General features: G+C 39.1%; 1 protein-coding gene across 10 annotated transcripts in view; it reads right to left on the bottom strand.

Moving 5' to 3' along the window:
• sez6b (seizure related 6 homolog b) overlaps positions 1-14736 on the bottom strand; it is a 437962-nt gene that overhangs the window by 303293 nt on the left and 119933 nt on the right. For 7 of the 10 annotated variants that reach the window (XR_003981115.1, XR_003981113.1, XR_003981114.1 and 4 more), the window contains exons 2-3: positions 8893-9468; positions 2960-3093 (exon numbers count right to left, since the gene is read on the bottom strand). The exons of 1 other annotated variant lie outside the window; for it this stretch is intronic. Coding sequence is in view for 6 of the 9 variants with exons in the window: in XM_030393151.1 (XP_030249011.1) it covers positions 2960-3093; positions 8893-9468 (710 nt within the window). In the remaining 3 variants the exon portion in view is untranslated. The remainder of the gene's footprint in view (positions 1-2959; positions 3094-8892; positions 9469-14736) is intronic. 2 more of the 10 variants (XM_030393142.1, XM_030393156.1) reach the window with 2 other exon arrangements.

Genomic DNA, 14736 nt, shown 5'->3' with positions numbered 1-14736 from the left:
GTTTGATTTTCTGCTTTTCATCTGTGATTTACTTTTAAGCCATTAAAGACATTAAAATACCCTGTGAGGTATGTTTTAGGAATTATTAGGTCTGAACAATAACTTCTGTCTGATAAGGGATTTGCACATTGTTATCCCATATTTAAAATCATTAACCTATGAACCTTGTCTACACAAGACATCTCTTTCATTTAAAAATCTCAGAGTATGTACACAGGAGGCTCCAAGATTTCACATCACACCTTAAGTAACATATAACATTCTGCTGCAGGGGCAGCTGTTGCTCAGCGGATAGAGCAGGTCGGCTAATAATCTTAAGGTCGCTGGTTCAAATCATGGCTCCGGGCTGAGCTGAGCTGCACGTCGAAGTGTCCTTGAGCAGGATACTGAACCCCAAATTGCTCCTGATGTGCAGATGGCACCTTGCCTGGCGGCCTCTGCCATCAGTGAGGGCCCTGTGATGAGCTGGTGACTCGTCTTGGGGGTACCCTGCCCTCGCTCAGAGACAGCTGGGATTGGCTCCAGCAAAAACCCCAGCGATCCCATAAAATGGATAAAGCAGTTACAGACAATGGATGGATGGATGGTTTTGGTCACTTTATGTTATTGTATTAGTATTAGATCTCAGGCAAACCCTCACACATACACAACCCCCCCCCCCCCCCCCCCCCCCCCTCCATTCACACATTATACATACATATACAAATAGAGCTCTATAAAAATTGAACTTACTTTTGCTGGCCAGCAGTTCATTTTTCTTTTTGATAAGGACAATCGAACGATACCGTTGTGATTTTTTTATTTTTGGATTGAAGACCGTTTCGGGTTTTTCATCTCATGGACTGAGAAAGGAGCAAGTAATAACTTGTCAGGTACAATTCATAAGTGCACTTAAGCAGAACAGTAAGTCCCTTGTCACGAGAATACATTTCATGTTGATTGTATATTACATTTAAAAAGTTTGACAGTACTGTACAGACTGTAACAGAGAACCTGTTTCTGTGTACTGCTTAATGGAAGTGTGGTTTTCTATGTTTAGATTTCCAGTGTTATTTGAAGGATTAGGTGAGGTGCATTTCAGTCCAGCAAATTGTAAATACATCTGGATTGATAGTAAACTGCTATCAGGACTCTGACTGAATTCTGCTTATTGGTTACACTACCACCAGATATCATCACTGATTTCATGCTTCTGTTGAAGCATTGAGCTTAGATGCAAAACTAAGTGTTGGTTCACTCTCATTTCTTTCCCAATATATGCCAAATATGTGAATTGGTCTTATTGGATTGTCCTTGGCGGGGTGTTGTGGTATCTCTGAAAGTTAAATTTGCCTTTGTTTTTAATCCGAATGTGTTATTAAACAGTACATAATGTTCACACAGTCTCATGAGGTTTAGTGTCACAGGTGAGACTTATGATCTACAGTGTGAAGCCCTAGTATCAGTGCCTGAGCCTTTGTCACATTTGTCCATGTCTACGTACCACAGTAATATTTCAACATCATTTCACGTTCACATAATATACAGTATAACATTATAATTTTTAACATTGTATGATTCAGATTCAGGGCCATGTAAAATACTGTATCTCCTGAGCGCTGAATATAATAGTCCCACACCAGCCAGTGTTTCTAACTGTCAAATGATTAATATTCTTTCTCAAACCGAGAATGGGCCTTGGTTAATAGTCAGATGTTATAGCTTAAAATACCTCCTCCTTTTAAAGTCTAGAATTTCTATTGATTCTTTGATTGAATCATCTACCAAAATACTTTTGCACTGAAGACTTTTAAATGCTTACGGCAAATACTGGCATATGCAAATGTGAGAGTGTGAATGTGACTAGTACATACATATATATATATATATATATATATATATATATATATATATATATATATATATATATATATATACATATATATATATATATATATATATATATATATATATATATATATATATATATATATATATACTGTATATATATGTATGTGTGTGTATGTGTGTGTGTGTGTAAGTGTGTGTAAATGTAATTTAATAGATAGATAGATAGATAGATAGATAGATAGATAGATAGATAGATAGATAGATAGATAGATACTGTATGGTCCTGTATTAAATTGAAATCACACTGTTTTTGTAACCTTTCACAAATTATTTCTTGGAAAGCACTGACTTGAGGACAGATTTACTCAGGTAAAAGCAAATAACTGCCATTGTAGATAACACTACAAGTGAGACAGAATCAACTGCAAGCATATGAAGTGTCTGTGCGTAACTTAAAAAGTGAGTTGAGCATGCACTTACTCTAAATATTGTCTGAGGGTTTTAAACCAGGAAACGGCTCTGAATGCTCACGAAGTAGGAAATAATTTGTTGTTTGGTGGAAGATATTGTGAACATGAAAAACACACAACATGTAACAACACAGCTGGGATACACTTGGAAGCCAGCTGCCTTCCCATTACTGCATCTTATATGGTGCACTTTGAAAACCTTTTTTTCTTTTTTTATTTAATCTAACACAAATCTGACTAGTAATTTAAATTGTGATACAATGAATTTCGACAATAACTGAAATTATATGACACCTCTGTAGCTGGCTTCAGGACACATTTTTTAGCTAATAGGTTGGTTTAGTTAATTTAAAGGTGCATTATGTAGTTTTGTGGAAGAAATTTTAATCAGAAGAGAAAGATCGTCATTGACTGATCTGTTGTGCCCAAACACACTAAAAACACTATTTTACTGTGTTTATATGTGGCTGACCCTGTAACCTTTCTAACCTCAGAATGTTGTGAGCACTTGTTTTTCCTCTGAGAACATCTTGTTCATTTAGTTATGGAACAAATGTGTTTATTTATTCATTATAGCGACCCTTTTAATAAACCATTAGAAAGACAGACAGACAGACAGACAGACAGGCAGACAGACCGAACGCAAGTCTTACTCTTACCTGGACCTCTACTCCATAGCCCAAATAGACAGTGATGAGGTAACTGCAGTCCATGGTGGATTGAAAAGCAGAGCTTGACTGAGGAGGAGCCTCTATGTATCCTTCTGTCTCGGTCAGATTCAGATGGCAGGGAACTGCAGGGACAAATAGAAAACATACACAAACATTGGTATTCCAGAATCACAAGCTGTTTTTTACCATTTTGTACGAATGTACTTTCCCTAATTTAACCAGATGATTTTAGATGTTGCAATGGTGATATGTATAATTTTGACAGGCACTGATAAACATTGTTGTCAAGACAGCTTGTTTGACTGTACTCAAGCCAAAATGTCAACTTTCTCCACAAAGTAGCTGATCCAGGGATTCATCTTGAGATGAGAGGAGAGAGTTGGCTTAGATAGCATAGCATAGTACGGCTGAGCACAGGACTTAAACGCTGGTTGATGTCATGTGTTCAATTTATGTTTGTTTACTGTTTTGGTGTTATTGTGACTTCAAGTCAAGTTGTTGGTAGTTTGCTTTCCTAGACGGCTAATTCGGCCATGCTTCTCACAGACTCAGGGTCTTTGCACGCAACTAACCATCTTCGATAACCTGGCATCACGTCTCACACACACACACACACACACACACACACACACACACACACACACACACACACACACACACACACACAGAGGCACAAACACTCCTTGAGCCTGGAGCATATCACACCCACATGTGATATCAGTGATCACGATTGCTTCTTTGTTCTGTCAGACAGACAGACACACACACACACACACCTACCTGTATATAGTACAAGTTAGTTAGATCGTGTGCTTTCATCTTTGTGTTGATAAAGACTTTTGAACCTTCTGGCTGTCTATTTAATAATGTACAAGAGTGAATGTTGCCAACCTCTACACTGTTAAGAACTCCAAAATCCTTCAACCATTACTAGCTGTTATGGTAAATTTGGTTGTAGTTATTAAGTTAATTATTAATCAGAGTTATAAACAGTTGAGTACATTTTTATGAGACAGATTTAGTAAAATTGCTATCTTTTCCCCTCTTTAAGGATGGTGCCCCGAGGTGATCAAATGCAAACTGGATCATATTATGTATCATAATTAATAATTATCCCAAATAATCATGAATTATTATTGACAGCCAAATTTAACCTAAATCTCCCTTTTATTGTTGCATAAACATTACTTAATTTTGCTTTGCGTACAAGGCCATACAATATCATTTATGTCACATTATGCCACATTGTGAACGGAATTCAGCTGTAATGGACACTGTTATGCCCATCTGACTGATGACATAAAATACAGCACTAGACTATGTGCATTGTCATATGTAATGGTAGTCACACCTCCTCTATGTTAGTGCTCAACACTGGGGTTAGAGCTATGTGCTCAGCCCCATCCTGTTCACACTGTACAGCCATGACTGTAACTATTGTGAAGTATGCAGACAACACCACCATCATCATCCGCAGTTTAAACAATGTTGAGAGTTCATCTTGGTCATCACCACAGTGGTTAAAAAAGCACAGGAGAGGCTCTACATCCTTCTGGTCATTTTTTTACAGTGGAGCAGTAGAAAGCATTCTGACTGGAAACTTCACAAATTGGCATGGTTCAGGCACGGCCCAGGACAGAAAAGATCTGCAGATTAAAATTACCCAGAACATCACTGGTACCATCTATAGAGCATCAGTGACACCAGTGATATGAGATGTCTGCACAGAGCCCAAAGGATACAAAAATACAACACTCACCCAGACAGTCTGTTGACCTTGCTGCCATCTGGCAAAAGATACAGAAGCATCCACTGGCATACCACCAGAATATGAAGCAGCTTCATTCCCCTGGCTGTGAGACTCCTCAGTTCATTATCAAGACTTAATTCTCTAAAATAGATGTAGCACAAAGGACTCAAACATTACAGTTGCGTTACAGTTTTTAAACCCTTGTCACTTGAAAAATGGCAATAAATATAGCTTGTACCTTGTAACTGGCTTTACTGTGACTCCTTTCTTGCAATGTTTTTTTCTTGCCTCCTCTGCTCATATCTCAGGTGGGAGGCACTCAGACATGAGGAGAGGAGGCAAGGAAAGGAGTCTCACCAACTGAGAAATAAGAAGAGTGGTAATTTTTGTCTTTGCAGAGGAAGGTCTATTCTGTAGTTTTTTGACTGGCAACTTGGGACAACAGCAAGAGGTGAAGTCAGATAATCTGTACTCTGTTGGCTGGATTTTTGTTTTGAAGGATGTGGTGACCCTGTATAGATGTTATACGTTGCTGAGATTCCAGAGCAATGTAAGCCAGGCCACTTCTTAATGTGGTCCAGCCAATCTGCTGTTTCTGCATGTTTTGCATTTACACTTGCATGAGGATGAGTTTTCTCTGATCCACATCAGATATCCACACAGCTATCACATGTCATGTGCCTGATGTGGATGGGCTATCAGAAAAGCCAAGATGAGCAAACCTGCATACATCAGTTTAACTTTATTAAACACTTTATATCCTATCTGACTTTGTTTCAAAGTTTCTGCCTCTTCTGCTTCCTTTGTGAATAGCTCAGCCCTGTGATGACAGAATGTTTCCTGGTGGCCATCTGGGGTTTCTGCTCTGCCACCTTCATCCCTCCCTGTCTCTGAGCTAAAAAGTAAACTTTCTCTCAAGTGCTTCCTATGAAGAAGAACATCATCTCTGTGTCCCCTCAGCACTTCACCTTAGGAAGTGTCCACTCCAACATTATTACTGCACTACAGTGTTGCCAATCACCCTGTGTCTGGATGTCTGTGCCACACTGGGATTTTGTGGACAGTTCTGGCTGTCTTTGCTTTAGCCTGCTCCTGTCTTGCACACAGATGAGCTGATTAATCGAGCTGCTTCAATCTTGCGCTTCCTGACCTGCAGATTCCACCAAGAAATCATACCCCTGATGTGTCTTTTCTTGCATCCACTCTCTGGATGACAGACAAACTCAGGGTGCTGTGGTCTCTGTTCGGACCATCTGATTAAGGGTTAGCAATGCACTGACGCTGCTGTCATTTCAGCCCCATGGCTGTGTTGATCGTGAGATGCAAATATAGAGGATATTAGCTGAGGGAGTGAGGACAGTATGGGTGCACTCCAAAGTAAAAGAAACCATTTATAAAGAGAGAGGACTGCAGTGGTGTAAGTCAGAAAAATGTTCAGATGTATCTCTGTTTTTAAGGATTCTAATGCATTAATACTAATGAGTAACATTAGTTTCAAATAAAATAAATGTTGTGCTATTTTCAAATAGGTTTTGTTCATTGGAAAATTATTAATTTTGTTAATTTGTTAAGGTTCAATGTTACTAAACTGGTGTACATGCAATCTCATACATTTATTGTTTGTTGTCTCATGCAAAGAGCTGATATCATTTATCATTGTGAACTGAACCAAGTTGTAATGGACACTATTATTCCTGTCTGAAAGTTCATAAAATACTACACTCTGGAAATGTATTTAAATTTTTCATTTTTATTTTATCACACACTTCACTTCTGAGAGTGTTTTATGTGAGAAATCAAGTGTGAAAGTTTCAAGTATGAGCAATTTTACAAAAGTAAAATGCAAAAGGAGACCAACCAGTCCTGTCAACCTCAACCCATTTAACTCTTCCGCCTAGACTCATACCTAAGTCCATATGAACCCATACGCAATTACGTAACTTCAAGACTAGCCAGTCAAGCTTCCCCCAAAGACCCTCTGTTTGTCTCAGAGACAGGTCAAGTCGCCACACACTTCTGGTTTTACCACCACTTCCACCAAATCCTTTTCCAGATCCAGAATATCCCCTGAGTCATATTCATCATTGAAGCCGCCTCCACCGCTTCCAGGCAGGGAATCCCCAACCACACAATAAAAATCATCGGCCGCTGGTTTTCAGCCCCATAACACACTTATATTTGTCACGACCTGAACGACAGCAGATATGCCCACGCACACCTTTCTGCCTGAAGTTCTTTTGGGGATCATTCCCATAAGAGGAAGCAGAGAGACGGCTCCTCCACTCAGAGTCTCGACTTCCCCGATTCCCTTCTGTCCCATCACCACCAACCGACACCGGTTCATCAGCCTTCTCCTACATCCAACCGCCTACAACCCTGATTCCTCTCTTCATCCCTTCATCCCTTCATTCCTCGACCCCCATCCTTTCATCCCTCTACCCTCGACCCTTACCCCTCATCCCTCCAACCCTTCATCCCTCCAACCCTTCATCCCTCTCCCCGAACCCTCGATCCATCCCTCCTACACAACATCGGTTCACCCACATTCATATTGTTCATTATACCATGGTCTGGGGGAATACTCTATTCTGATTGGCTGCAGGGTGTCCATTAACCACTGATATATGGACACCTACTAAGTAGTTCCAGTCAAATTGACTGTTCACCGCTGTAAATTAATGCGCTAGCTGGCATATCAAATCTGAATATGCTATTTCCAACACTGAGTTCAATCCGTCAGTCCTTCAGTGTCTTATCCTCTGAACACCACAGGGTGGCGACTGTAACACACAAGCTGCAGAAAGTACACTTCCCCTCTAAATTTACTGATACGCGAATAATCTCACATCCCGTGTGCTGTTCAACTCTCTGCTTCAGGCCGCGGCCACAGTAACGTTACACACCGCCGATCATTTGTTCGTGAAAATCTTGCTATTGATTTGGGGACAATGACATGACTGGTTAGTTAGCTAATCGTGTTAGCTAGCATACTGTCAAATTATATTTACTGTTTGTCAACCGTATGCAATGTTATTGACTTTGAATCTTGCTAGCATAGCGTTAGCTTTCTGGCTCATCGCTGAGCGGACTAGAATATCTCCCGTTGCCAAGTCGTATCTATGGTCCGTCCTATTTACTGGAGGAGTGAACAACGTCTCCGTTGCATAAGAATCTTACGGGAGAGTAATGATTGTTCCAGGTATTAGTCAAACCCTCAGGCGTTACCAGGGAAACTAAGTTATGGCTTGTGAAAAACTTTATATTTTGATTGTAAAAAGCATGAAAATGTAAATGAATGGTCCGAATTTCTTTTCTTTGGCAAGTGACCATGGTATAAGCAGGATATGCCCTTCAAGGTGTCCATAAACAGGAGTTAATCGACTTCGCAGAGGCAACCATCCTCCGCCTCCGCGTCGTCCATTAACTCCTGTTTATGGACACCTCGTCGGCATTATCCCTTACATAAACCATTCTAAATCCATATCATTATTTGGCGTGGTCTGTGTTGTATGTTAAGCACAAGAAAATACTGTAAGTCAATTCTGTAACTGAGATAAGTGAACCTTGGAGAAATAATATATGATTTGAATCTTGGTGGAAATAAATGAATAAAAGAAGATGGCTAATATGGCTTTTAAAAAGAAGTAAATCAATAAAGGCAAGTCATTCCACAAGTACCTGGTGACAAGGTAAAACACTTTCATGAACAGTTATTTCAATATGACACAAAACATTCAGTATATGTAGAAATGTTTTGCTAAAATTATGTATTGCCATTATCATTATATTTCTCATACCAAAGTAGCTCATTAAATTGACATTAATTTAGAAAATGTTAGTTTATATTCAATACATAATATTCAATTTTCATATATTGATATAACATTCATAAACCGATATGTACTAGTTACTGGGACTATTATTCATATTAGAATGAATCAGTCCAATACAATCAAACTTTATTATTTAATTTGAGAGTCACAACACATCCCAACTGTCACACCCCTCAACCCAAACACACTACCACACACACACAAACACAAGAGCACTGACGAAAGCACATACATGATATTTTTCCTAAATTTTCAAATCTTCATAAGGAATATAAATATCATGCTATGTGGTTAATAAAAAAAAAGTCATAAAGAGAGCATAGTGAGTCTTTGTTCACCTGGACTCTGCATTGTGGTGATGATGCTGGTGGTGGTTGTCTCCTCTTCATCGCTGCTGGGCGCCACATTCTGCTTGAGGACATGCTGATCTGGCCTCACTTCATCTTTCTCCATCAGCACGGAAGCAGCAGAGGGGGTGGTGGCAGCATGTTCCGGATCTTTTAATGCTGCACCGGTGACTGGAATGGGGGTGTTAGAAAGAGAAATGGGAGCTAATGCATGCATTACAAGGGTTGTTTGCATGTTGAAGCTTTCAGCGCTCTCATCTGAAGCCCTTTTATCACCTTTATCCAGTGGAGTACTGGTTGGTGAGGTGGGGAATGTGGGCTGAGCGCTAGGGTGGGTGCTCAATCCCCTACTGTCTTCTAAGTATTTCGGCTGACTGGGAGGCCCAAGCGTGGCCTGGTGTTGGAAAGGATTCCTGGAGAGGTGGTGGTGGTTTGGGACATGGACAGGTGGGGCGGTGGTGACCATGGTGAACCTCCTGCCTGTGTCCTGGGTGGTGGGGTACAGGCTGGCCCTGCTCTCCACAGGGCCCCCTGGGGTGATAGAAAGATCATCCTCAGAGTCAGAGGCTGAAAGAGATGAAAGAGAATAATAGATGTGGTTGGATGGAACACTGATTCATACCAGAGACTCAATCATCGCTTGGCTGTGCAGAAGTAGAGGTTTCTGGCTTCACTTCTCTGCTCTGGCTCCATCACAACCATTTAACACACTGCCAATCCCATTTTCAATTGGTTCATGATGGAGCAAGGTGCTACAGCAAGCGACCAGCTGAACCAAACTAAACCAAAAATCATCAAGAGTACAAGCAGCCTTATTCTACCAGTAACTCACAGATTTCTCACGCCACTTTTTTACTCGACAATCAAAACAGAAATGATTTTCCTTTATTTCTTGTCTTTATTAATTTGGTAATAATTCTAAAATGCTACTTTTTTATAGAAAACTATAGTACACACATATTATCATATGTGTCAAGTATCATAATATTATTGACACATATTAATATCAAAATAAAAATGTCAAATGGTAAATATTCAGCTTCCCACCTACTGTAAACACTTTCTTCCACTGACTTCACAAGTGGCGTGTGGTTGGTGTTAAAGTGAAACTTTCGCCAAAAAGCAAACAAGGCTTTATTTGTGATTTAATTTGAGCCAAACGTTCATGTAAAAAGCATAAATATGACGAAAGAGGCACTTTTAAGATTGACCGTAGTTTCATTTACGGGCAAGCTACTTTACAATGGAGTGTGGGGGCACTGGTACACTAGCATCAAAATCGCTATTTTTAAAACACTAAGAAGGCTCGACACAACATGTAACTTTGCTCTTAGTATCACCAGGGTCTCTACACATGAACACGAGCATTGAGAACATAGTCTATTTGCCAGCCCATAGGGCCCCACTGTGAACCCGGAAATGTTGAGTACATCAAAGTTTTATGTTAGAAATGTACAGTTTGGGTCCCCAGCATTAAGAAACTGCCAGTGGCTAACTTGCATATGTTGGGCAATTTGCATAATTAGCATTAATTAGCATTAATCGCATAAATGGGCAATATTTCAGGAACTGCTTGGCCGATTTGGACAATATTGGAGTGGTTTTGGGGGTTATTGAGGATGCTAAATCCAATTCTGACATTTTCAAAATTCAAAATGGCAGTTTAAAAAAGTAGCCATATTTCAACTCCCAGTGGGCTGATTTTGATGAATTTTGAGTCAGTTTTGAAGTTTTAGCTGAATCTATGAAAATAAATTGTAGGATATTTATGAGCACAATTATCCAAATGATGCAGAATATATACATTTTAATTCACACACTCTGAAGTGACATTGGAGATAACAAAGGTAAGGCCATATCAAAATTCAAAATGGTAGTTTAAACCAAAAGTGGCCATATTATCAACGATTTTGATGAATTTTGAGTCGATTGTGATGTAATCTATATGCTTAATAATTTGGACCTGCATTTCAGAATCAAGAGAGCACAATGTCATTGGTGTGTATTTTGAGAAGTGATAATTTTCTAATTTCAGTTCTGCTTGCATTTTTTGGCTGCACAACTTTGTGTCATTGTCACTGTGGTTACTGCCTCGGGCAGAATACTGGCTGGATGGAAAGACAAAACAGAGCTTTTTATATTTGGATCATACCATCTCATCTCAGCAAATATTTATATAGTGCATATCTCATGTTAAAAATGTTATATATAGACTAATGTCTCTATAGCCTACTTCTAAAATGTCTCTTGGGTGGTTTAAATTGTTAAAATATGATAGGAGTTATTTTGCTTAAAATCCAGAGATTTCATCCACAGTTATTAATTCATCAGCAGTTAATGTTACCACAACTACCAAAAAAAAAAAGTTAGCCTCCTTTGCTTCATCACCCCAAACCTAATAGCTCACAAGTTCTGGCGAGCAGAAAGAGAGGGTGACTGGTTGTTGCAACAACAATGCCTTGAAGAGATGCTGCCCTATTTCTTTACCACCACTCATCAGAACTACTCAAGATGGATCACATGGCATCTGCGCGACATGCAGCACCTTCCTGCTACTGCCAAGGATGACCTCCTTGCCAGAAGCCATGTGTGCCGCCATTCAGATGGTGCAGCTGCAGTGAGTGGAGATATGTTTGGGAAGCAGACATGCATCAATCAAGGGAAGGGAGAAGGAGATGTACAGAGATGCTGAAGAGTTGGAAAAGACAATGGTCTTGCATTTTTATAGACCATCATCTTGCATTTTTATAGACCATCGTCTAGTGACCTTCCGATCACTAGACGATCGCTCTACCAACTGAGCTTCAGCCGCCCCCAGGAGAATGGTGAAGGTGAATACATCGTGCAAGATACATTGAAGATCGGGCAGGACATGAGCACACTTTTCTCTTCATCACTTCCTGGGGGTTTTTTATGCACCCATCTCAAATTAGGTGGTGACTATGAAATTCAAGACAAAAGGATTGAAGGTCAATGGGAAGATCATATGTGACCTTGTGGCGTTGTTTGCTCAGCTGCTGGTGGTGGGAAGCAAGAAAAGAATGGAGTTCTCTACCCTCTTTAACTATGAGCTCAGCCAGGTCCCTGCATCCATCATTGATGAGTATGGATGCCTCAGAAAGAAAGTAACATGTCTGTGATTGTTCAGCGTCTTGGAATCCTTGTTCCCAATCCCCATCCACCAGACGTTGTACTCGTTAATGCATTGCAGCTCATCTACCACGTGGTGTGGCCATCGTCAGGCACGGCGGCACTTCTTCTAAACATCAATTCGACAGTAGAGAATCTGGGTGAGCACTGTCGCCCCATCCTTGCTATGCACGCTCTCTCTGTGTGTGACACCCCACCACACTATCCCATTAGTAAAGGAAAAGGTGTCCACTCCTAACCCTCTGAGTTCAATTGACGCGCCGGTGCGTCCAAATCACGTGACCAATTTAAGATGACACAGCAGCGAGACGGAGCCTCTGTGAGTCTCAGTTCTGACTTTATGTGTTCGAGCAACCTTCAAACTATATACCAGAATTGCAAGGCGCTCTTGCTTGATGAAAGTTTTCTAGTTGTAACACGTTGTGTAACTAGTGCACGAAGAGTCTTCTGCTTTGACATTTTGGCTATACTTGTGTTTCAAAACCTGTTCAATGACTCTTGTGTTCTACCTGTGACTTGTATTATACTCATTTCTCTATATTATTTAGCTATAGTCATAGTATTCGAGTTTGATATGGTACTTGCCTTTGTTATCTCCAATGTCACCTCAGAGTGTAACGTTATGTAAATTAAAATATACATATTCTGCATCATTTGGATTATTGTGTTCATAAATATCCTACAATTTATTTTTATAGATTCAACTAAATTGACTCAAAATTCATCACAATAGGCCCACTTGGAGTTAATATATGGCCACTTTAATAACTTTAATATATATGTATGTGTGTGTGTGTGTATACATATATATATATATATATATATATATATATATATATATATATATATATATATATATTTATACATATATATATATACTTATATATATACTTTTTTCTTATCGACCGATCCATCTGGCAGTGTTTTAAAAGTGAATTTGACGTTCATAAGTCCTTTCTCCATTTCCTTTCCCTTTAGCTTTTCAGTCCACCGCGTTTTTCCCGAACCGCCAACCCTGCTTCTTCTTCTTCTGATTCCCTTTCTAATTCTTCTGCATCCTCTGGATCATATTTTTTTTAATGCCGTGCGTTAATCGCACATTAAATAAAATAACGGCGTTAAGAGAATGTTGCGTTAGCGCGTTATTAACGCTTTAACTTTGACAGCCCTAATACATATATATATATATATATATATATATATATATATATATATATATACATATATATATATATATATATATACATATTTATTAGGGCTGCACGAAAAATCGTTAAAAAATCGCGATCTCAATTCACACATACACGCAATCTCATTTCTACACACAGTGATTCTGAAGCATTTTTAATCTCGAGCTGCATCACCGACAAATGCTCCTATTTTCCTCCCAGTTTTTGGAAGTCCCCCCAAACGCAGCCCTCGTTGCAGCACCGCAGGCAACACCACAAATCTCTACAATCACCTTAAATGTCCGACCGTTCATTTTATAGCGCCTATATCAAAAGCCGGTGCTTCACAGACAGCTTTTTTCCCTGAAAACCATACCAGGCGTTGCCCTGGCTAGGGATTAAAGGATGCCCTCTCATCTTGGAATCCAATTTTTTTTTTTTTTTTACTTTTTTGAAAATCATTTCTCTTCCAATGATAGAACTACAACTATGCCTCTGCCAAAGCAATGTTTTTTTTGTTTTATTTTGTTGAAGTTCATCAGTGCAATAAACATTTATTGAAAAAAATCGTGCCAGAGAATCGTGATCTCAATTCTAAGCAAAAAAATCGTGATTCACATTTTTTCCAGAATCATGCAGCCCTAATATATATACATATATACATATACTGTAATTGTAGTTATCTGCTTCTATTTGATCATCTTACTTGCATTGAGACGATATGATCCAAATATAAAAAGCTCTGATTTGTCTGTCTTTCCATCCATCCAGTATTCCGCCCGACGCAGTAACCACAGTGACAATGACACAAAGTTGTGCAGCCAAAAAACGTATTCTGTATTCCATCTCAACATTCTGACCAATGACAGTGTGCTCTTTTGATTCTGAAATGCAGGTCCAAAGTATTAAACATATAGATAACCTCAAAATTGAAATCAAAATTCATCAAAATCGGCCCACTGGGAGTTTAAATATGGCCACTTTTAGTTTAAACTGCCATTTTGAATTTTGATATTGTACTTGCTTTTGTTATCACCAATGTCACCTCGGAGTGTAACGTTATGTGAATTAAAATGTACATATTCTGTATCATTTTGATAATTGTGTTTTTAAATATCCTATAATTTAGTTTTTATAGATTCAGCTCAAACTTCAAAATTGACTCAAAATTCATCAAAATCGGTCCACTGGGAGTTGAAATTAGGGCTGGGCGATATGGAACAATAGTCATATCCTGATATATTTAGGCTGAATATCGATATACGATATATATCCCGATATTTTTATGCAAAGTGAGAGCAAATGTTCAGTCAAAGTCAAAGCTAAATATGACATGTGGGTGGGAATTTTGTCATTTTAGGGGCAAGTCCATTTGGCCTTCACTTTTTTTTTTTTCAGGGGCACCAAGGCCACATGACAGGGCACAAAGACCACTGAGTAAAATTTGTTGATTTACCTTTCAGACTGATACCATAACATCCTAATTTATAATAAAACATGGATTATGTATTAAAAC

The sequence above is a fragment of the Sparus aurata genome, chromosome 2 (assembly GCF_900880675.1).
Source record: "Sparus aurata chromosome 2, fSpaAur1.1, whole genome shotgun sequence".
Lineage (NCBI taxonomy): Eukaryota > Metazoa > Chordata > Actinopteri > Spariformes > Sparidae > Sparus > Sparus aurata.
This window is presented reverse-complemented; position numbering and strand designations above follow the sequence as displayed.